General features: G+C 39.5%; 1 protein-coding gene across 13 annotated transcripts in view; it reads left to right on the top strand.

The window, feature by feature from the left end:
* Positions 1 to 24,990, top strand: part of NARS2 (asparaginyl-tRNA synthetase 2, mitochondrial) — a 183,700-nt gene that overhangs the window by 62,857 nt on the left and 95,853 nt on the right. For 7 of the 13 annotated variants that reach the window (XM_055581438.1, XM_055581439.1, XM_055581440.1 and 4 more), the window contains one exon: positions 1,572 to 1,652. In XM_055581438.1, the coding sequence (XP_055437413.1) occupies positions 1,615 to 1,652 (38 nt within the window). In that variant the 5' untranslated portion in view covers positions 1,572 to 1,614. Of the gene's footprint in view, positions 1 to 1,571; positions 1,653 to 2,013; positions 2,090 to 13,682; positions 13,777 to 14,597; positions 14,730 to 24,990 lie in introns of those variants that run through there. The other 6 variants (XM_055581431.1, XM_055581432.1, XM_055581436.1 and 3 more) reach the window with 4 other exon arrangements.

Here is a 24,990-nt window from a genome sequence, read left to right as displayed (position 1 = left end):
GATTTTTCACTTCCTTTCTTTGTTTACTGCACTCATGCTCATAGTTGCCTGCATTCATGTGGAATAAATGATTCATGTCCATAATTCTTGGCTCCTGGGAGATAAAAGTTTAATGCAGTCATGTTATTGATTCTGTTTCATTTGTTCTCTATAACGTGCTCTCTGCAGCACTTCTCCGAATGTTGTTCCCAGATTAAGTACATATTTGAATACTTCCTAAGACTCCTAATTTATAGCTTGAAAATGTAATCATTCTACCTCATAAGGCAAGTACTTGGCTGGATGCTTTGTATCCTAGCCAGAATACTTGAATCCAGTCTTATTAGGAAGGAAGGGGCAAATATGGGAGGCCCCTGGTAGTGCACTGGCATATTTTACATTTCACCCATGACCGGTAGAACGTAGCAGAGATTAGATGTGTATATGAGTTTCCCCGGTGGCTCGGCTATAAAGAATCTGTGTGCAGTGCAGGAGACTCCGGTTTGATCCCTGCGTCAGGAAGATCCCCTGGAGGAGGGCGTGGTACCCCACTACAGTATTCTTGCTGGGAAAATTCCATGGACAGAGGAGCCTGGAGGGCTACAGTCTAAGGGGTCGCAAAGAGTTGGACACGACTGAAGTGACTGAGCACACAGACAGATGTATATATATGAATTTATTGTATTGATTTCAGGAGCAAAATGTGTCTATTAAACACATGTTCTTCTGCCTTTGCAACATAAATTCACTATAGCTGCCCCCACCCCTACCTTGCAACATTTATGCTGATTGTAACCTTGTACCTACATCCATAGTCAAAATGAAAGTATACCTTTGAAGTTGCTGGGTTATTTCAATTTTACTAGCAACAGCTTTTGTGGTTCACTAATGGAGATAGTCTCAGACTTCAGAGTGGAAGAATCGCAGTTGGGTGCCTTAGGGTTTGCTGCTCAGAATCTTCCTTGAGGCGGAGGAAGCACACTGCCTGCGCCTCGTGCAGTGCGCTGTGCTAGCAGTTTAGTGGCAGGCTTCCTAAATAATGTCTGCCTGTTTTGCTCTTTGTTTGTTTAGTCTCTGGTTGCCAAATTTTTCTCCTTTTTACAGTTGTTACAATTTCTTATCCCAAAATAATTGAACTTAATATTGATCACTTTGTATTCCCTTAGTAATGTGGGCAACATCATGGTGCATTAGCCTGAGTGAGTGAGTGTGTGTTAAATCACTACCAGTATGTTGGAGATGCGAGAATAAATGGCACCAGAGAGCCTGAGCACCCAGGTTCCAGTTGCAGCTCCGACACTGACGAGTTGTGTGACTTTGGCCTCTCGTTAAATTTCTCTGGGCCTCAGTTTCCTTATCTTGGAAGTGAGGAGGTTGGACTAGATATTGTCTAAGTTAGTTTGGATTTATTAATAATATTTTTTGTGCATAATAAACACTCCATTTGATATTTCAGTAGTTTTATTTGAGTGATTGAGAAATTTGATGTGACATTCTCTTAGTGCTATTTTAATCATATAAAAAGGTGTATATTCTTGGAACTGTTTCACAGACAGATGTACTGAGACAAGTGGTTTCTCTTTTTCTTCCAGGACAGTGGCTTTGTGCATATTCATACTCCAGTAATCACATCCAATGACTGTGAGGGGGCTGGAGAACTTTTTCAAGTTGAAGTAAGTTGTGCATCCCATCTTGGAGGTTATATTGCTTGCTAATATTTTTCACTTGAGAGTTGATTTAAATTTAATGAGAGTTATATGGATAGACCATGACCGGAACCTGAAGTTTTATTGATAATAATTCTTAAAAAAACATATATAGGAAATTCATACTTCTTTAATTTTCTGTGCAACCAGCTATATTACTTACATTGTGACATAAAGAAGTTAATTTTTATTTTTTAATGGAAGGATAATTGCTTTACAGAACTTTGTTGTTTCTTATCAAACCTCAGTGTAAATCACCCATAGGTATACATATGTCCCCTCCCTCTTGAACTTCCCTCCCATTTCTTTTCCCATCCCACCCCTCTAGGTTGATACAGAGCGCATTTGAGTTCCCTAAGACATACAGCAAATTCCCATTGACTATCTGTTTTACATACAGTAATGTAAGTTTCCATGTGACTCTCTCCATACATCTCACCGTCTCCTCCCCTCTCCCTGTGTCCGTAAGTCTGTTCTTTATATCTGTTTCTTCATTGCTGCCCTCCAAATAAATTCTTTGGTACCATCTTTCTAGATTCCATATTTATGCATGCATTCATGTACAATATATATCTTTCTCTTTCTGACTTACTTCACCCTGTATAATCGCTCTAGGTTCATCCACCTCCTTAGAACTGATTGACTTTTTTTGGCTGAGTAATATTCCATTGTATATATGTACCACAACATTATTCATTCATCTGTCGATGGACATCTAGGTTGCTTCCATGTTCTAGCTATTATAAATAGTGCTGCAATGAACAATGGGATACACGTGTCTTTTTCTCTTTTGGTTTTCTCAGGGTATATGCTTAGGAGTGGGATTGCTCACTTATATGGTGGTTTTATTCCTAGTTTTTAAGGAATCTCAATACTGTCTTCCATGGTGGCTGTATCAATTTGCATTCCCACTAACAGTGCAAGAGCGTTCTCTTTTCTCCACACCCTTTCCAGCATTTATTGTTTGTAGACTTTTGGGTGATGGCCATTCTGACCAGTGTGAAGTGGTACCTTCATTGTAGTTTTGATTTGCATTCTTCTAATAATGAGTGATAGAGTGCCTGATGAACTATGGATTGAGGTTCCTGACATTGTACAGGAGACAGGGATCAAGATCATCCCCATGGAAAAGAAATGCAAAAAAGCAAAATGGCTGTCTGGTGAGGCCTTACAAATAGCTGTGAAAAGAAGAGAAGCGAAAAGCAAAGGAGAAAAGGAAAGATATAAGCATCTGAAGCAGAGTTCTAAAGAATAGCAAGAAGAGATAAGAAAGCCTTCCTCAGCGATCAATGCAAAGAAATAGAGGAAAACAACAGAATGGGAAAGACTAGAGATCTCTTCAAGAAAATTAGAGATACCAAGGGAACATTCCATGCAAAGATGGGCTCGATAAAGGACAGAAATGGTATGGATCTAACAAAAGCAGAAGATATTAAGAAGAGATGGCAAGAATACACAGAAGAACTGTACAAAAGAGAGCTTCACGACCAAGATAATCACGATGGTGTGATCACTCACCTGGAGCCAGACATCCTGGAAAGTGAAGTCAAGTGGGCCTTAGAAAGCATCACTATAAACAAAGCTAGTGGAGGTGATAGAATTCCAGTTGAGCGATTTCAAATCCTGGGAGATGATGCTGTGAAAGTGCTGCACTCAATATACCAGCAAATTTGGAAAACTCAGCAGTGGCCACAGGACTGGAAAAGGTCAGTTTTCATTCCAATCCCAAAGAAAGGCAATGCCAAAGAATGCTCAAACTACCGCACAATTGCACTCATCTCACACCCTAGTAAAGTAATGCTCAAAATTCTCCAAGCCAGGCTTTAGCAATACGTGAACTGTGAACTTCCAGATGTTCAAGCTGGTTTTAGAAAAGGCAGAGGAACCAGAGATCAAATTGTCAACATCTGCTGGATCATGGAAAAAGCAAGAGAGTTCCAGAAAAACATCTATTTCTGCTTTATTGACTATGCCAAAGCCTTTGACTGTGTGGATCACAATAAACTGTGGAATATTCTGAGAGAGATGGGAATACCAGACCACCTGACCTGCCTCTTGAGAAACCTATATGCAGGTCAGGAAGCAACAGTTAGAACTGGACATGGAACAACAGACTGGTTCCAAATAGGAAAAGGAGTACGTCAAGGCTGCATATTGTCACCCTGCTTATTTAATTTATATGCAGAGTACATCATGAGAAACGCTGAGCTGGAAGAAGCACAAGCTGGAATCAAGATTGCCGGGAGAAATATCAATAACCTCAGATATGCAGATGACACCACCCTTATGGCAGAAAGTGAAGAGGAACTAAAGAGACTCTTGATGAAAGTGAAAGAGGAGAGTGAAAAAGTTGGCTTAAAGCTCAACATTCGGAAAATGAAGATCATGGCATCTGGTCCCATCACTTCATGGCAAATAGATGGGGAAACAGTGTCAGACTTTATTTTGGGGGGCTCTAGAATCACTGCAGATGGTGATTGCAGCCATGAAATTAAAAGACGCTTACTCCTTGGAAGAAAAGTTATGACCAACCTAGATAGCATATTCAAAAGCAGAGACATGACTTGCCAACAAAGGTCCATCTAGTCAAGGCTATGGTTTTTCCAGTGGTCATGTATGGATGTGAGAGTTGGACTGTGAAGAAAGCTGAGCGCCGAAGAATGGATGCTTTTGAACTGTGGTGTTGGAGAAGACTCTTGAGAGTCCCTTGGACTTCAAGGAGATCCAACCAGTCCATTCTATGGGAGATCAGTCCTGGGTGTTCTTTGGAAGGAGTGATGCTAAAGCTGAAACTCCAATACTTTGGCCACCTGATGCGAAGAGTTGACTCATTGGAAAAGACTCTGATGCTGGGAGGGATTGGGGGCAGGAGGAGAAGGGGACGACAGAGAATGAGATGGCTGGATGATATCACTGACTTGATGGACGTTGAGTTTGAGTGAACTCCGGGAGTTGGTGATGGACAGGGAGGCCTGGCGTGCTGCAATTCATGGGGTTGCAAAGAGTTGGACGCGACTGAGCGACTGAACTGAACTGAATAATGAATGATGTTGAGCATCATTTCATGTGTGTGTTAGCCATGTGTATGTCTTTGGAGAAATGAATGTTTAGTTCTTTTTCCCACTTTTTGATTGGGTTGGTTGTTTTTCTGGTATTGAGTTGTATGAGCTACTTACCTATTTTAGAAATTAATCCTTTGTCAGTTGTTTCATTTACTATTACTGTCTCCCGTTCTGAGGGTTGTCTTTTCACCTTGTTTATAGTTTGCTTTGCTGTGTAAAAACTTTTAAGTTTATTTAGGTCCCACTTGTTTACTTTTGTTTTTATTTCCATTATTCTATGGGGGGGGGGGTCATAGGGGATCTTACTTTGATTTATGTCATTTAGTGTTCTGCCTAGGTTTTCCTCTAAAAGTTATATAGTTTCTGGTCTTAATAGGTCTTTAATCCATTTTGAGTTTATCTTTGTGTATGGTGTTAGGAAGTGTTCTAATTTCATTCTTTTACATATAGCTGTCCAGTTTTCTTCCCAGCACCACTTATTGAAGAGGTTTTCTTTGCCCCATTGTATATTCTTGCCTCCTTTGTGAAAGGAGTGGATTTTTAATTTACTACTCTATTTGCCTTTTTGATAACTGTGAAGTGATAAGCTAGAGAAATTTGAAGAAATTAATAAAAATTCTAAGATATCTTTTATACAAATTCAAGCCCCAGTTAACATTTTTGGGTGTAATTCTTATTTTAAGGGATAAACTAAAATAGAAAAGTATGCATGTGACTATTTTCTCTTTTCAGAGTCTTTAGAAAATGTATTTTTCATAAAAATGATTTAGTCTGTATACCTCGTGAAGGCTTTTATTTCAGTCCTTTGTTCAGCAATTATTTTTTGAGCTCCTTCTATGGGCCAGGCACTGTTAGCCTGCACTTGTTGCAAGAAATTTAAAAGTTACCAGTTTTTCTTCCTTGTAGGCAATTGAAAGCCTTTCATTTGCCAGTTAGACAGCCTGTTTAAAATCATTGGCCAGTTAGTATAACGTACAAAGAGAAACATATGTTGATAACTGGTGCTTTTTGTATTTATTCGCTGATTTCTATGTCTCTGAGGGAAGTCAAAATTCTTTATACATTTGGGTGATTCCATCAAATGACAGGACCTGTATAAAACTACTCTCTGTGGTTCAGTACATTCTGACTCTTGGTAATGATGCTTTCCCTTCATGTAATCGAACAGTGTATTCACTACAAAAGTTGTCCTGATGTGAGGGGACATATGTACACCTATGGCTGATTCATGTTGATGTTTGACAGAAAACAGCAAAATTGTGTAAAGCATTTATCCTTCAATTAAAAAATAAATAAATTTTTAAAAAGGAGTTTTTATAAGTATGAAGGGAATTATTAGGCCCAAATTAAATAAAAAATATTTGTGTAGCAAACTTAAATAAGATAAATTTGGAGCTAAGTGCTTTACCACCAGAGAAATCCTCCAGGCAAGTCTGAATGATTAGAACATGTATGTTTTTGACTCTAAACAACACAAGGCAAGTATAAATATATAGAAAGGGGAAAATGAATTTCTGAAGCTTAATAAATGAGAGGGCTTCCCTGGTGGCTCAGCGATAAAGAATCCACCTGCCAGTGTAGGAGACTCACATTTGATCCTGGGTCAGGAAGATTCTCTGGAGAAGGAAATGGCAACCCACTCCAGTATCCTTGCCTGGATACTGGAGTATCCCACGGACAGAGGAGCCTGGCGTGCTACAGTCCATGGGCTCACAGAGAGTCAGACACAACTGAGTGACTAAACAGAAGTAAAACAAATAAGTTCTATGTTCATAGTTCTTCAGGGCCACGCTGAGGAATTTTAGACAGTGGAATTAGCTTTGTTTATTCAGAGTGTCAGAAAGAGATGCTCTTGAATTGATTGATCCTAGGCTCCTGCAGTCAGGGTCTAGATCAAATTTCAATCTGTGGCCTTTTTTTTTTTTTTTAAAATGACCCATTGTCTTGGCTGTTTTCAGCAGTTCAGCTCCTAAGACTTGTCTTTTGCCCCTGCCAACCCTCTTTCCTTTGAAAGTAGTGCTCCTTCTTATTCCCACCTCACACATCAATGCGCTTCCAAGCTTCATGGCGTGGGTTTCTTCCTGACTGCATGTAGAGGGATAGGAGTTTGAGTCTTGGCACTCCACTATTAGGAGAAAGTGAAGTGTCATACCTAAATTCTTGCTTCTCGTATTAGTGCTCTTTTTTTCCTCTGATAATGATGAAGTGCAGTGACTACTTAAAGGTAAGGATGCCTGGTATACATACTTAGGTTTGAGGAAAGCAGTAAGATGGCCACCTTGAAATACACAGTAAGAACATAATACACTGTCAAGAAGTGAGTGTGTGTCCCATCATTTTCATTTTCTTTTTCCTCATCCGTATTTCCTGCTTTACAATTTCAGGTAGTTGTTAAGGTTTGGGGACTACTGAACAAACATGTAGGAAGTTGCTTTCAAAGCATCAGTTTCTTATTCAGCAGATGTTTGGTACCATCTGTGTTCAAGATGATGTGCTCACTATTAACTGAAAAAAGTGAAAGTGAAGTCGCTCAGTCGTGTCCAACTCTTGGGTCCGTCAGCCTCCTCTGTCCATGGGATTCTCCAGGCAAGAATACTGAAGTGGACTGCCATTTCCTTCTCCAGGAGATCTTCCCAACTCAGGGATCGAACTGGGGTTTCCTACATTGTAGGCAGACGCTTTATTGTCTGAGCCATCAGAAAAGTCACTCGCTATTAAGAGGGATATAAAGATGTAGTCACAGTTCTGGTCAGTGAAGCAGGTGTGTTTGCAGGATTTGATAGAGAAAGGAGTGCACATTTCATTCACTTATTTTTTAAATTTTTAAAGAATTGTTAGTTATTTTTGGCTGCACTGCGCCTTCATTGCTGGGTGGACTTTTCTCTGGTTATATCGAGTGGGGGCCACTCTCTCGTGGCAGTGTGTGGGCTTCCTGTTGCAGTGGCTTCCCTGTTGCACAGCATGGGCTCTGGAGCACTCGGGCTTCAGTAGTTGCAACACATAGGCTCAGTAGTTGCGCCTCGTGGACTCGAGAGCACAGGCTTAGTAGTTGTGGCACACGGGCTCCGTTGTCCTTTGGCATGTGGGATTTGCCCGGACCAGGGTTCGAACCCATGACCCTTGCATTGGCAGGGGGATTCTTAACCACTGAACCACCAGAGAGGTTCTTTTCATTCACTCTTGATGCTACTTATCCTACAATAGTCCCTGGTTGTACACTTTTTTCCTCTTTGTCTTAGAGCCCTATTTGAGTTCCCACAATTATTTGATCCTCATGATTCTGCAGTGAGTGGTTTATCTCTGAGAAGATAAAAGAGATTAAAAGCATGAATTAGAGATTCTGGCAAAATCTAAACATTGATAGGAAGTAAGGTGGAACTGCTTTATGTATATATTTGAGGTTACAGTGTTACCAGTTTTAAGTGGTATGTATGAAATCTAGAAGATAATTAGGTTCATGAGGACTGACTTGATCAGAAACATCTTCAAAATAAGTATGTAAATTAACTGTACCCTGTGTGTGTGTGTGTGTGTGTGTGTGTGTGTGTGTTAGTTGCTTAGTTGTGTCCAACTTTTTGTGACCCCATGGTCTGTCCGTGGAATTCTGTAGGTGAGAATATTGGGGTGGGTTGCCAGTCCCTTCTCCAGTGGATCTTCCTGACCCAGGGATCAAACCTGGGTCTCTTGCATTGCAGGCGTATTCTTTACCATCTGCGCTTACCAGGGAAGCCCCCTGTAGTGTCCACTAGGGAGAGCATTTTAGGTAGGGGAACAGTGTGAGCAGAGTCAAGCAGTTGAAATTAGTGTGGGGGTTTTCACTGGGCTCTGGATGGAAGATTAAAAGATTTATATTTAGTTTCTGGTCTTACGTTTAGATCTTTAATCCATTTTGAGTTTATTTTTGTGTATGGTGTTAGAAAGTGTTCTAGTTTCATTCTTCTACAAGTGGTTGACCAGATTTCCCAGCACCACTTGTTAAAGAGATTGTCTTTAATCCATTGTATATTCTTGCCTCCTTTGTCAAAGATAAGGTGTCCATATGTGCGTGGATTTATCTCTGGGCTTTCTATAATAGCCAGGACATGGAAGCAACCTAGATGTCCATCAGCAGATGAATGGATAAGAAAGCTATGGTACATATACACAATGGAGTATTACTCAGCCATTAAAAAGAATACATTTGAATCAGTTCTAATGAGGTGGATGAAACTGGAGCCTATTATACAGAGTGAAGTAAGCCAGAAAGAAAAACACCAATACAGTATACTAACACATATATATGGAATTTAGAAAGATGGTAACAATAACCCTGTGTACGAGACAGCAAAAGAGACACTGATGTATAGAACAGTCTTATGGACTCTGTGAGAGAGGGAGAGGGTGGGAAGATTTGGGAGAATGGCATTGAAACATGTAAAATATCATGTATGAAATGAGTTGCCAGTCCAGGTTCAATGCACGATACTGGATGCTTGGGGCTGGTTCACTGGGACGACCCAGAGGGATGGAATGGGGAGGGAGGAGGGAGGAGGGTTCAGGATGGGGAGCACATGTATACCTGTGGCGGATTCATTTTGATATTTGGCAAAACTAATACAATTATGTAAAGTTAAAAAAAAAAAAGATTTATATTGGTGAATCATAAAAAATAAAGGTGGAGTGTAGGATCCTGTTCCATAGTTTTCAGTACAGTGACAGAGTTATGCAGCCATCCTCACAGTTTAATTTTAGAGCATTACATCACCCCGTATTGAAACTTACCACCCACGCATTAGCAGTCTCTTCTCATTCCCACCCCAAGCTCTGGGTAACCGCTCAGCCACTCTGTATAGATTTGTCTCTTCTGGAGTATTTCATATAAATGCAGTCATACTACATATGGCCTTTTCTGTCTGTTTTTTTTCATTTAGCACAAAGTTTTTGAGGTTCATACATGTAGCATGCAACAGTACTTGATTCCTTTTTATATCTGACTAGTATTCTATTGTAAAGATGTCCAGTGTTTTATATATCCATTTAGGCATTGATGGATATTTGGATTATTTCTATCTTTTGGCTATTATGAATAATGCTACTGTGAACACTTGTGAAAACATTTGGATATTATTTCTCTTGGGTGGAATTGGTGGATCACATGGTAGCTTTATGTTTAATATTTTGAGAGACCACCAAACCATTTTCCAAAGTGACTGTGTCATTTTACATTCCCAGCAGCAGTGTATGAAGGTTCCAATTTCTCCTGAGTGTAGCCAACACTTAATATCGCTCTTCTTCTTGTTTTTTTATTATAGCAATACCAGACAGTGTGAAGTGGTATTTCACTGTGGATTTTCTGTTTGCCTTTTTCTTTCGATAAGATACAGTTTATATGTAAATATGTGATTCATATTTAAGCTTTTAATTACAGTTCTATGCCAAAATGTGCTAGATGAATAATCACATATTGTGAAATTAAATTAGGCTGAGAAAATCTTGGAGTAATACTTTACATAATAGGAACAGTATTCAGGTCCAGCATTTATCCATTTAAATACTTTTTAAAGTGAAGAATAAATTGAAAGTCTAAAAAAAAAAGAAAGTCTATTAAATGGAACCTGTGAAGGTGTGTAGTTTTATATCTGAATCTTATACTGTGGGAATTCTCATACTATGTCCTGAAGTTTGGCATTAGATTGTTTTGCTTTTACTATTATCGTGGGTATGTACATAATATACAATGTATTACTGTAACCATTTTTAATGAACTGTTCATACCATATAGTCACAGTGTTGTACAACCATCACTGCTATACAGTTCCAGAATTCTTCAGCACCCCAGCATAAGCTCTGTAGCCAAAATTCCTCATTTCCTTTTACCTCCAATTCCTAGTAATCTCACATCTACTTCTTGTCTCCGTGGATTTCTGGATATTTCATATAAATGGAATCATACAGTGCCTGGCCTTTTGTGTCTGCCTTCTGTTAACTTGTATCAGAATTTTATTTCTTTTTATTGCTGAATAATATTCCATTGTATGGATATATCACCTTTTGTTTAACCATTCATTCACTGATGTTCATTGGGTTATTTCCACCTTTGGCTTTTGCAAATAATAATACTATGAACATTCATGTTAAAATTTCTGTTTGAACACATATTTTCAGTTCTTTTGAATATATTTCTAGGAGTGGGATTGCTGGGTCACATGTTTATGTTCTGTGTTTAACTTACTGAGTAACTGAGTAACTACCAAATTATTTTCTGCAGTGGTTGCAGCGTGTTATATTCCCACCAGTGATATTTGAGAGTTGTACTTTTACTGTATTCTCACCAGTGCTGATTATTTTCAGTTTGATTATAGCCATCCAGATGGATGGGAAGTGGTTATCCTGTTGCTTCGATTTGCCATTCCCTAATGTCTAAGGATGTTGAAGATCATTTTGTGGCTGTTGACCATTTGTATATCTTCTTTGGAGAAATATCTGTTTCAGTCCTTTGCCCAATTTTTAATTGCCTGATTTGTCTTTTTGTCGTTGAGTTATAGGAATTCTTTATTCTAGATACAAATCTATCTTTTCCCCTCCCCCTGCAGTGTGAAGTCTTCAGTGTTGCCCCTCAGTGGATGTAGCCTGGGGTATGCCCACTACCACCCAGGGATAACATTGATTCTGGCAGGACTCTTTTTTGGCTATTTCTTTCCCAGACCATACCCAGCTCTTAAACTAATTACAGCTGCTTGCTCTTTTGTTTTCGACAGTATTCACGGACATAGGTTGCTTCACAGTCTATTGCAGTCAAATTCAGGCAACTTTAAAGATATGCTTCCTAAGGTCAGTTTTTGAAATTTATTCTGACCCCCAAAAGATCTCTTCCTACCTGTCTCTTTCCATTTCTTTCTGCAAACTAGCAGATCTGCAGTTTATTCAGCCTTTATCTCCAGTGAATGTCAGTCTCTTCCCAGTGGCCTATCACTACAACCACAGTTTTTAAGAACACCCTTAGGTTTGAGATTATCCATACCCTGTTGCTAATGAAGTCGGTTCCTTTGGAGAGAGGCTTGGAAGTCTGGTTTATGATTGCTTCTAGCCCTGGTGACTCTGTGAATCGGGCTCTAGGGCTGAGGGCAGGAACAATGGACACTTCTCTGAAAGTGATGTTACAGTTTAGGAGCTGAGTGCTCAGTTGAGTGGTGGCTATAGCCCCAGGTCTCGTTGGTTTGAGCTGGGGCAAGAGAATTTGGGTCTAGTGTTCTTAGCAGTTCCTCACCAAATGTAGAGCCTCCATTCCAGGAGCCACTACCTCTTGGCCATACTCACACTCTGTGTAGCTTCAGCATCAAGTAACTGTGGGCAAGATGAGAAATGCCAGCATGCTATGGTGCTCATCCTGCTGAAATAGTTCTCTGCCTAAGAGCTGGGGTTCGGAAGAACCCTGTGTCCTTGGCATCAGTCTGGAGTGGAGATTCTGTCCTGCTTAGCTGTGATGGGGAAGGGTAGGAGCAAGATTGTCATTTATAGACACCACTACAGTTCCTTGTCCTTACCAAGTTCTAGTAGATTTTCTTGAATTCTGTGTTTCTTCATTTGCCATAAGCGCTTAGGACCATTTTAAGGGACTTTAGAAGGCTGGGTTGGGGGTAGGTTTTTGTTTTTTTATTTTATTTTATAACTTTCACCAGTTTCACTGAGGAGTAGGTCTGTGGAACTCCCCACACTGTCATGCCAGAAGAAGAAAAAGCCAGTCATTTTGGGACTACTTTTTACTGCCACGGTTCTCAACGTCCTTCTTATACAATGTGAAAGACACCGTGCGTGCTTGCATGCTCAGTTATGTCTGAATTTTTGCTAGCCCATGATCTGTAACCCGCCCAGCTCCTCTGCCCATGGAATTTTCCAGGCAAGAATACTGCATTGGCAGGCAGATTCTTTACCATTGCACCATATGAAAACTTAACATTGCTAATCAAAAAAAAGGAAAATGTAATATGTATTGACAGAAGCAGGCTGCTGTAAACACTAGAGGCTTATCTTCCAAACTGTTGTGCATTCTAGAAGTGGTAATGAGAACTTACTTGGCCTTGGGAATTTTGGTGCTTGTGAATTCTTATGGCTAAGTTATTTATGGCACACATCACTTTAGTTCTGCTTGATATGTTCACTTTTCAGTACTCTTCCCTGTTTCTTTTAATCTTTTTATATAGGATGAGGGCTAACCCAAGTCAGACCTCTTCTCCAAGCAACTCTTTTCTTCCAACCCCTGTTTAGTTGTCATTTCCTATTTAGTAGTTTAGTTGTCCATGTCCTTTAGTTGTTCTTTGACATTAGTTTTGTTTCCTCATCTAGATCGTAAGATCCTTATGGGGAAAACTGCCCTCCATACTACCTGACAATGGTGGAAAATTTGTGTGCTTGTTGATGATACTTGTGGCTTCTTTTAGTTTTGTACAACTTTCAGCCTTAAGACCAGTCATTTTCATGAACAACAAGGACCTCTGTAAAGCACAGGGAGCTATACTCAATACTTTGTGATAACCTGTAAGGGAAAAGATTCTGAAAAAATAGATACGGATATATATATAAAACTGAGTTACTTTGCTGTACACCTGAAACCATTATAAATCAACTATGCTTCAGTTGTAAAAGAAAATTTTGACTAGTCATTTATTTTTCTGTTGAGAATTTCTATTTCTATTAAGGAAGTACAGTTTTTGGATGTCAAAGATGCCTAGGACATATCTAGAAGTTAGGTACTCATAGTACATTCACCCCTGGACATGGGGCCCACTGTTGTATATTATTTGAATTTTTGATCATATGCATGTATTACTTAAAAACAAACAAAAAAAGATAATCCAGGTAAAATTTTGTCATTGTTTAGTTGCTTAGTGCCGTCCAACTCTTCCACAAACCCATGGACTGTAGCTTACCAGGTTTCTCTGTCCATGGAATTTCCTAGGCAAGAATACTGGAGTGGGTTGCCACGCCTTCCTCTAGGGGATCTTCCCAACCCAGAGATTGAACCATCTCTCCTGCGTCTCTTGCATTGACAGGTGGGTTCTTTACCACTGAGCCAGCTGGGAACCCATCTAACATTTGTAAAGTATGTTACATCAACTAATATCTGTATAGTACTTGCAGTTCAGTTCAGTCTCTCACTCGTTTCTGACTCTTTGCAACCCCATGAACCGCAGCATGCCAGGCCTCCCTGTCCATCACCAGCTCCTGGAATTTACCCAAACACATGTCCATCGAGTTGGTAATGCCATCCAAACATCTCACCCTCCGTCGTCCCCTTCTCCTCCTGCTCTCAATCTTTCCCAGCATCAGGTTCTTTTCAAATGAGTCAGCTCTTCGCATCAGGTGGCCAAAGTATTGGAGTTTCGGCTTCAACATCAGTCCTTCCAATGAACACTCAGGACTGATCTCCTTTAGGATGGACTGGTTGGATCTCCTTGCAGTCCAAGGGACTCTCAAGAGTCTCCTCCAATGCCATAGTTCAAAAGCACCAGTTCTTCAGCGCTCAGCTTTCTTCACAGTCCAACTCTCACATCCATACATGATCACTGGAAAAACCATAGCCTTGACTAGACGGATCTTTGTTGGCAAAGTAATGTCTCTACTTTTGAATATGCTGTCTAGGTTGGTCATAACTTTTCTTCCAAGGAGTAAGCGTCTTTTAATTTCATGGCTGCAGTCACCAACTGCAGTGATTTTGGAGCCCAAAAATATAAAGTCAGCCACTGTTTCCACTGTTTCCCCATCTATTTGCCATGAAGTGATGGGACCCTCTTCCAACAACACAAGAGAAGACTCTACATATGGACACCACCAGATGGTCCACACTGAAATCAAATTGAAATATTCTTTGCAGCCAAAGATGGAGAAGCTCTATAAAGTCAGCAAAAACAAGACCTGGAGCTGACTGTGGCTCAGATCATGAACTCCTTATTGCCAAATTCAGACTGAAATTGAAGAAAGTGGAGAAAACCACTAAACCATTCAGGTATGACCTAAATCAAATCCCTTATGATTATACAGTGGAAGTGAGAAATAGATTTAAGGCACTACATCTAATAGAGTGCCTGATGAACTGTGGGTGGATGTTCGTGACATTGTACAGAGACAGGAATCAAGACCATACCCAAGAAAAAGAAATGCAAATAAGCAAAATGGGTGTCTGATGAGGCCTTACAAATAGCTATGAAAAGAAGGGAAGCAAAAAACAAAGTAGAAAAGGAAAGATATACCCCTTTGAATGCAGAGTTCCAAAGAATAGCAAGGAAAGATAAGAAAGCCTTCCTTAGTGATCAATGCAAAGAAATAGAGGAAAACAATAGAATGGGAAAGATTAGAGATCTCTTCAAGAAAATCAGAGATACCAAGGGAACATTTCATGGAAAGATGGACTCAATAAAGGACAGAAATGGTACGGACCTAACAGAAAAAGAAGATATTAAGAAGAGATGGCAAGAATACACAGAAGAACTGTACAAAAAAGATCTTCATGACCCAGATAATCATGATGGTGTGATCACTCACTTAGATCCAGACATCCTGAAATGTGAAGTCAGGTGGGCCTTAGGAAGCAGCATTATGAACAAAGCTAGTGGAGGTGATGGAATTCCAGTTGAGCTCTTCCAAATCCTGAAAGATGATGCTGTGAAAGTGCTGCCCTCAATATGCCAACAAATTTGCAAAACTCAGCAGTGGCCACGGGACTGGAAAAGGTCAGTTTTCATTCCAGTCCGAAAGAAAGGTAATGTCAAAGAATGCTCAAACTACCGCACAATTGCACTCATCTCACATGCTAGTAAAGTAATGCTCAAAATTCTGTAAGCCAGGCTTCAGCAGTACGTGCACCGTGAACTTCAGATGTTCAAGCTAGTTTTAGAAAAGGCAGAGGAACCAGAGATCAAATTGCCAACATCTGCTAGCTGGTTCTTCGAAAAAGGAAGAGAGTTCCAGAAAAACATCTATCTCTGCTTTATTGACTATGCCAAAGCCTTTGACTGTGTGGCTCACAATAAACTGTGGACAATTCTGAAAGAGATGGGAATACCAGACCACCTGATCTGCCTCTTGAGAAACCTGTATGCAGGTCAGGAAGCAACAGTTAGAACTGGACATGGAACAACAGACTGGTTCCAAATAGGAAAAGGAGTACATCAAGGCTGTATTGTCACCCTGCTTATTTAACTTATATGCAGAGTACATCATGAGAAATGCTGGGCTGGAAGAGAAGATTGCTGGAATCAAGATTGCTGGGAGAAATAATAACTTCAGATATGCAGATGACACCACTCTTACGGCAGAAAGTGAAGAAGAACTAAACAGGCTCTTGATGAATGTGAAAGAGGAGAGTGAAAAAGTTGGGTTAAAGCTCAACATTCAGAAAACAAAGATCATGGCATCTGGTTCCATCACTTCATGGCAAATAGATGGGGAAACAGTGGAAACAGTGGCTGACTTTATTTTTCTGGGCTCCAGAATCACTGTAGATGGTGATTGCAGCCATGAAATTAAAAGACGGTTACTCCTCGGAAGGAAAGTTATGACCAACCTAGATCAGATCAGATCAGTCACTCAGTCGTGTCCGACTCTTTGTGACCCCATGAAGAGCAGCACGCCAGGCCTCCCTATCCATCACCAGCCCCCGGAGGTAACTGAGACTCACGTCCATGGAGTCGGTGATGCCATCCAGCCATCTCATCCTCTGTCGTCCCCTTCTCCTCTTGCCCCCAATCCCTCCCAGCATCAGAGTCTTTTCCAATGAGTCAACTCTTCGCATGAGGTGGCCAAAGTACTGGAGTTTCAGCTTCAGCATCATTCTTTCCAAAGAACACCCAGGGCTGATCTCCTTCAGAATGGACTGGTTGGATCTCCTTGCAGTCCAAGGGACTCTCAAGAGTCTTCTCCAACGCTACATTTTAAAAGCATCAATTCTTCGGCACTCAGCCTTCTTCACAGTCCAACTCTTCACATCCATACATGACCAGAGGAAAAACCATAGCCTTGACTAGACGGACCTTTGTTGGCAAAGTAATGTCTCTGCTTTTGAATATGCTATCTAGGTTGGTCATAACTTTCCTTCCAAGGAGTAAGCGTATTTTAATTTCATGGCTGCAGCCACCATCTGCAGTGATTTTGGAGCCCAGAAAAATAAAGTCTGACACTGTTTCCACTGTTTCCCCATCTATTTCCCATGAAGTGATGGGACCGGATGCCATGATCTTCGTTTTCTGAATGTTGAGCTTTAAACCAACTTTTTCACTCTCCACTTTCACTTTCATCAAGAGGCTTTTGAGTTCCTCTTCACTTTCTGCCATAAGGGTGGTGTCATCTGCATATCTGAGGTTATTGATATTTCTCCCAGCAATTTTGATTCCAGCTTGTGTTTCTTCCAGTCCCGCGTTTCTCATGATGTACTCTGCATATAAGTCAAATAAACAGGGTGACTATATACAACCTTGACGAACTCCTTTTCCTATTTGGAACCAGTCTGTTGTTCCATGTCCAGTTCTAACTGTTGCTTCCTGACCTGCGTACAGGTTTCTCAAGAGGCAGGTCAGGTGGTCTGGTATTCCCATCTCTTTCAGAATTGTCCACAGTTTATTGTGAGCCACACAGTCAAAGGCTTTGGCATAGTCAATAAAGCAGAAATAGATGTTTTTCTGGAACTCTCTTGCTCTTTTGATGATCCAGCAGATGTTGGCAATTTGATCTCTGGTTCCTCTGCCTTTTCTAAAACCAGCTTGAACATCTGTAAGTTCATGGTTCACTTATTACTGAAGACTGGCTTGGAGAATTTTGAGCATTACTTTACTAGTGTGTGAGATGAGTGCAATTGTGCAGTAGTGTGAGCATTCTTTGGGATTAGAGTGAAAACTGACCTTTTCCAGTCCAATGGCCACTGTTGAGTTTTCCAAATGTGCTGGCATATTGAGTGCAGCACTTTCACAGCATCATATTTTAGGATTTGAAATAGCTCAACTGGAATTCTATCACCTCCACTAGCTTTGCTTATCGTGATGCTTCCTAAGGCCCACTTGAGTTCACATTCCAGGATGTCTGGCTCTACGTGAGTGATTACACCATCGTGATTATCTGGCTCATGAAGATCTTTTTTGTACAGTTCTTCTGTGTATTCTTGCCATCTCTTCTTAATATCTTCTGCTGCTTTTATGTCCCTACCATTTCTGTCCTTTATTGAGCCCATCTTTGCATTAAATGGGCAAAGTATCTCTCATTTTCTTTAAGAGATATCTTTTCTTTCCCATTCTATTGTTTTCCTCTATTTCTTTGTCATATATATTATTTTATTGATTTTTTATAATGTTATACTATTAGGATTTTAAAAGGAATAATCTACCTTATTAGCTTTAAGTAACCCAGACAGAAAGAGAATTAGCATATATTGAATACCAAGTATATTTCAAGCGCCATGTCAATTTCCTTCATATATATTATAGGACATTTTCAGCAGCCCTTTGAAGTAGGAATAAGTTTGCCTTTAGAAGAGCAGAAACAATGAGTATCTAGTACATTATTGTTTAATATTGTATGCATTATAGTTTCTCCATAAATATTTGTTCAATGAGCAAAAAAATTTTTTAACATGGGGAAACTAGACTGAGGTAGAATTTCTCAAAAGTCACACAATAAGGGCCAGAGTTGTAATTTTAAAAACATCTGTTTAGCTAGAAAGTAAATGTTGTGTCACACCATAACGATGCCTGAAGTGAGCTTTTGAGAAAAGATACCAAAACTTTGCCAAAAGTTCTGAGATTAAATTAGACTCTTTTGAATAACACTCTTTTTATTAGGTACAGACAACTGTTAAGAATGAGCACCACATTGAAGTAATGCATCCTTGTCCTTTCTTTTGATCATTCTTTCAAGACAACGTTTTATTTTCCTAGGAGAAGGAGAGTAACAACATTTACTGATAGGCTACTGTTGGCACGAACTATGGGTGCTGCACTTCTATGTGTATAAATAACCTATTAGTATAAGCTCTGGGCAGTATAAGGCATACAATTGTACCACTAAAATACTAAACTTAAAAAATAGGGCATTATAAGGTCCTTTAATCCTCCATTCTGCCCTCCCTGTTCCATCTCCTGCCTTTTCCCACTATGCTGATTTTGTGTTTTATTCTTATGCTTTAAAAAAAAAATAGTTTTGCCATATGGATGGATCCCTAGGAAAAATTGTTTCAATTTGAATGTTTCTCAACTTACACAAATGGAATCATACTGTTTTTCTCGGATGAGCTTTTTTCCCTCAGTATTATATTTCTATTAAATAAGAATCTCTGGAAAATAGGACTCAAGCATTTGTATTTTTTTGAGACTTTCTAGGTAATTCCAGTATGCCTTCAGGTGTATATACAGAATAGTGGAAGTACATGTTCATAGCTTCAACTTGACTAGACAAATGTAACTTTTTAGAGGGAAGAAGGAATTTAAACTCCCATCAGCAGGGTGTGCTGTTCTACATCTTTGCCAGTATCCAGTATTTTCAGTCTTAAACTTTTACAAACCTCATGGATGTAAATGGGGCCTTGATGTGATTTTAATTTGCTTTTCCCCAATAACTATTGAAATTGAGATTTTTTTTTTTCTTATGATTATTGACCACTCATTTCCTCTTCAGTGATACTTTATATTGTATTGTCTTTTTGTATGTTTGTTTTTTGCAGGTTTTATTTATTTATTGAAGTATAGTTGATGTACAATATTGTGTTAGTTTCAGGTATACAGCAAAATAATTCAGTTATATATATATGTGTGTGTATATATATATATATATATATTCTCTTTCTTGCCTGGAGAATCCCAGGGTCAGGGGAGCCTGGTGGGCTGCCATCTATGGGGTCGCACAGAGTCGGACACGACTGAAGCGACTTAGCAGCAGTAGCAGCAGCAGCAGATTCCTTTCCCTTATTGGTTATTACAGAATATTGAGTGTAGTTCCATGTGCTACAGATTAGGTCCTTGTTGGTTATCTATGTTATATATTGCATATCAGTGTTTTCATATGCTGGGTATCAGTCTTTCATTGAGTATATTGTTGCAAATGTTTTTTCACAATTTATGGCATGCAGTACTATTTATTGAATAGTGAGAATTGGAGTTGAGAGAGTGAGTAATGTTTATACTTGGGGAAAGAACATTCCAGTCAGAAGAAACAGCAAGTACAAAGGTCCCGTGGCTGGAACTGCCTGAAGTTTTTAAGAAGTAGTCATGAAGGACACTGTGGGTGGAGCATAATGAATGATGGGAAGAATAGTGGGAAATGAGGGGTTTGAGAGTAAGTGCGTGTTGTACAGGGACATGATAAGATGAAACACTCTATTTTATATATTTGTAATATGTTGTATATATGTATACAAATACATTGTAAAAATCCCTTTTCTCCTCTGAAATGAAGTACAGATAATATAAGCACTTAAAATAATACAGTGTTTCCAACTTAATATAAAGAAGACATAAATGAAAGTAGTATATTTCATTATGTATGACAATTTAGAATACAAGTTGGAGAAGGCAGTGGCACCCCACTCCAGTACTCTTGCCTGGAAAATCCCATGGACGGAGGGCCTGGTAGGCTGTAGTCCATGGGGTCGCTAAGAGTCGGACACGACTGAGCGACTTCACTTTCCCTTTTCACTTTCATGCATTGGAGAAGGAAATGGCAACCCACTCCAGTGTTCTTGCCTGGAGAATCCCAGGGATGGAGGAGCCTGGTGGGCTGCCGTCTGTGGGGTCACACAGAGTCAGACATGACTGAAGCGACTTAGCAGTGATTATGTAGAGTGTCTGACTTTAAGATTTAGAAGTTAGGACTTAAGCATGTGTGTATATTGCTGACTCAAATACTGTAAACAGTAATTGTGATGGGATTTTGTGAAATGGTGAGTAATTATTGATAATGTCCTATATCAAAGTGCAGCCTTCCCTTAATTTACATGAAGGAGGCATTCTGAAAAATTCAGAGTATAATGAAAGGACAAAATTCACATAATTCACTAACATGAATGTTCCATAGGCTATTTGAAACTCTGGTAGTACCAACTAAACTGCAGACGCTCCCCTTCTTCATGTGATAATCAGAAACATTTCCACTAGGAATCTTGGACACAGGACTTGGCAGGCATTATAAGAATTCTAACTCTGCATGAGATGGCAAGTCATTGGAGAGTTTTAGGAAAAGGAATAGCGTAAATCACTACTCTCTTAATGAGATCATTCTGGCTGCTGTATGGAGAATAAATGGTGGGTGGTTAAGTACAGAAGAAGAAAAACCAGTTGAGTCTAATCCCATAATCCAGGTGAACAGATGATAGTAGTTTAGACCAGACTTGAAACCATAGATTCTACACTGTGTTTGGAATCTGGATATATTTAAAAAGTAGTTTTTGCATGTCAGTACCAGGGCACATGTTTGTTCTGTTTTTCTTATCTCTACTCTTGGTCTATGTTTTCCCAGAAGTAGTTATGTTAACTAGATCAGGACTGCTGGCAACCTTTGAACTTTTAATATGGAGAGGATTTTTTTTTTCCTACAAATGGTTGTTTCCATTGCTAAAGAAAGTGGAAAGTGGATTTTCCTTTTTGTTTTCACATGAACTTGCATGTTGTCAGTACAGGAATTAAAATTCAGTAGAATTCAGTTAAATGCTCATAAGTGAAAATGTCAGCCTTATAAATACTAGGAAGCCTTTTGAGCTTATACTCTTTAGGACCAGAACCATTTGATTGTTTGGGTGAGTGGGTTTTTGATGGAAATAGTGTTGGTTCTTTCCTTGTTCTTTCTTTCTCAGGCTACTCAGCGGGAAAGCACACTGTTTACAAACAGTCTAAGCTAATACCATCCTTGAAGGGAGCAGTCCATGGCATTTTTGACTCGAGGGACAGTTTTATCCCCCCAAATGATACGAACTTTTTCTGCATGATTTTTAAACAGCATCAAATGATAAAATTTGTATATTATCTCTCAGTACCACAGCCAGAGGTGAAGGATGACCAAGTTTTTCTGGTCCAGTTGTCAGTAACCTGTTGTACATTTCATAGCAGCTGCAAGAAACTATGTCATCTTAGTTATAGTTGGTTGGATTCAGTTTTTATATTGAGAGAAGGCATGGGAGATAAGTGATTAGCTTTCATAGAAGGAAATTTTATGAGGATTCTTGATACTTAGTGCGGCTTCCCAGGTGGCTCAGTGGTAAAGAATCTGCCTGCCAACGCAGGAGATGTGGGTTTGATCCCTGGGTTGGAAAGATCCCCTGGAGAAAGAAATGGCAACCCACTCCAATATTCTTGCCTGGGAAATCCCATGGACAGAGGAGCCTGGCAGGCTGTAGTCTTTGGGGTCACAAAAGAGTCAGACATGACCTAGCGACTAAACAACTTGATACTTACTGCAGTTTTGCTTTTTAAATATTTATTAAATGCCTAGTGTGTTTAGTCGGAGCCAGGTCCTTTAACGAGGTTAAAAGTAATATAAAATAGTCTCTGCCAATAAGGACCTTATATTCCAGCAGAAGAGATGGATACATACAGAGCTGCATAACATTATAAAGCAGTATATAATTAAGCGGTAAAAGATTGGTAAAGCATTCTTTCTCAGTGGGGAGAGGCACAAGTACATTCCAGGGGAAAAATAAAGCATCTGCAAACACTCAAGGTAAGGATGACTAAGGCAAAATGGGGAAAGGAGATTACTTAGGTTTGAAGAGTACTGTCAACATGTTTTTCTCTTTCTGGGTGTTTTTAATGGAGAATAATAGGAAAGAAGCCTGAAAAGGTAAGATAGGTTAGGACAGATCAGAGGACGCACTGTGGAATCAGTGGGGTTTATAAGCCTGGAGAAGACTTAAGGGAGAAAGCAGCAAGACCAGGTTAGAAGAGGGAGAGGGGAGTCGGAGATAGTAGCCATTGGCATAAAATCTAGGTATAAAGTGATAACTCACCAGCTACTGAAGTAAGAGTAAAAATAGAAAGGAAGAGACAAAAAAACAGTTTTAGGTGTTGAAGAAAACATCTGAAATCCATGTTTCATGATCCACGAGGGCTAAAGGGAAATTTTTCTAATAAGCAATATTCCAAGTTTGCCTTCACTGCTTGAATAATTCCCTCTCACCTCCTCCTCCCCAGAATCTCACTTTTTCCTTTAGCACACTGAAGTGGGAGGAAATGTTCATTTAATTGATTTGTATGAGTGGTTGAGGAATTGTGAACAGCAGATCTCCCTTCTCACAGAAAGCTAGAAAATTGGTATAAGAGGGTAGTTAATGAACTGGGACAATATATTCGTCTCTGTAGCCCCAGCCTGACAACTAATAAGCCAAATTTAACATCCTTTGAATGATAATGAAGAAAATGTTTGGTGTGTTTTCCCTGACCCCTTTACATTTGGGAGCAAATTTAACTTTGGGCAATTTGCATTGTGTTTCTTTCCTAAAAGAAAATAACAATAATGAGGCAACATTGTTTACTCACCTTTTGTTTTGCCTGTGTCACCCTCTGATCTTGCAGGCTCCCCATATCTGTATCTTGGTTCTTTCTTTGTTGGTTCTTTCTCAGGCTGCTCAGCAGGAAAGTAGACTGTTTACAAACACTCTTAACTAATAACTTCCTTTCCTACTGATTAAATAGTTGCCAAAATGAATCCTTTCTCAGGGCTAAGAGTGGGTGTTCTAGTTAGTGGGCGTTCTGGAATGCAAATGGGTCCTTATTTTGAGAAAGATTATTTTTATACTAGAAGTTCAGTGTACGCAACTGGGAAATATGGAAACATCAATAGGACTTGTTGGAAATTATTAGATCAGTGAAAGGCTTACTTACATGGCTTGTTAATAACAGGAGCATCTCAAAACTAACAAAACAAAAGAGGATGCAGTTAATTGAGCCTGTTTCCCCCGGTGTTAGTTTTCATCTATGAGATGGAATTTCATGGCGTGCAAGGGTGATTCCTACAGTGTGATGGCAGCCCCGCTTTGAGACATAGCTCGATGGGGAACATAAAACTTAAAACCCACATATCTTTGGGGACTGTATGACAGATTTAGTTTCTGTGTTTTGTTTTATATGGTCAGAATTTCAATACTTAAAAGAGACTAACACTTTTTTTAAAAAGCATTTTGTGTCCAATAGCAATATTCCTATTGCACAGGGAAAGAAAATAGGGGAACAACTTCATATATTAGAAAGATGATTGTACTGGAAGCTGAGAAATTTGGAATCTGCTGCTGGTCTTGCCAAAAACTGGTTGTGTGTGACATGTGGCTTAACATTTTAACACATTTTTCAGCTTTAGGGTCTTTTCTTTTATAATGAAAGGAACATTCTGTTAAGGTCTCATCTAACTCAAAGGTTCTTTGATTCTGTATCATCTGTATCACAAAAGGCATAGCCTGTCTGTAAACCCTTAGTTGGGGTAAGGAGAGAAAACAGATACTCACTGGTTACGTGGAACTTAAAGACGGTGAGTGCTGTCTCTTTCCTTCATGCTCTTTAAAGGAAATGGAAGCTTAGGGGAAACACGGCAAGGGCATGCTGTTTTGATTTGAGACCTCTTAAGTTTCTGTGCCTTGCTTCCTCTTTGTACATTCTCTTCTCAATTTTTCCTGTCTGGTATTATGAGTAAATAGAATAGGGGAAAATATGGGGAGGTGGGGGACAAAGTAGAAGATGAGAAGAGGTGAAATAGGATGTGGGTACTTCAGTAACTGTGGAGGTCAAATAAAATTTCCATTGCTGATAATACTGATTTCCACTCTTTAGTTAACTGCAGCTTACTCTCCTTGCTACATACTTTACAAGGACACAGAGTCAGACTTGTGTCAGATACCTGGAGAGCAATTCAAAAATATGTATTTTTCTTGGAAGACCTCAAAGAAACAGGATTTCAGAGCCCCATAATATGAAGCTTTTTGGGGAAACACATTTAAAAATATTTAGTAGTTCTTGGGTTCCCTTTTCTTGGCTCTGCATTATCTGTCTTCTATTGGCAAAACAACTTAGCAAAAATTTTTTCTATTGTATAGAGAAAGACGGGGTTATATTGTTCACTAATAAACTTTGATCAGTTCAGTTCAATCACTCAGTCATGTCCAACTTTTTGCCATCCCAAAGAGATTGTTTTGGTTCAGCAGTTCCCCAGGCCCCTTGACACTAAAGTTATGGGGGACCATGAGCATAGTGTGTTGGTATTTGCCATATTAGCCATCAAAGCTGAGAAAAAACTGTAAATATTTATTA

This window comes from Bubalus kerabau, chromosome 5 (genome assembly GCF_029407905.1).
Source record: "Bubalus kerabau isolate K-KA32 ecotype Philippines breed swamp buffalo chromosome 5, PCC_UOA_SB_1v2, whole genome shotgun sequence".
Taxonomy (NCBI): Eukaryota; Metazoa; Chordata; class Mammalia; order Artiodactyla; family Bovidae; genus Bubalus; species Bubalus kerabau.
The sequence above is the reverse complement of the archived record's forward strand: the minus strand, read 5'-3'. Positions and strand labels throughout refer to the sequence as shown.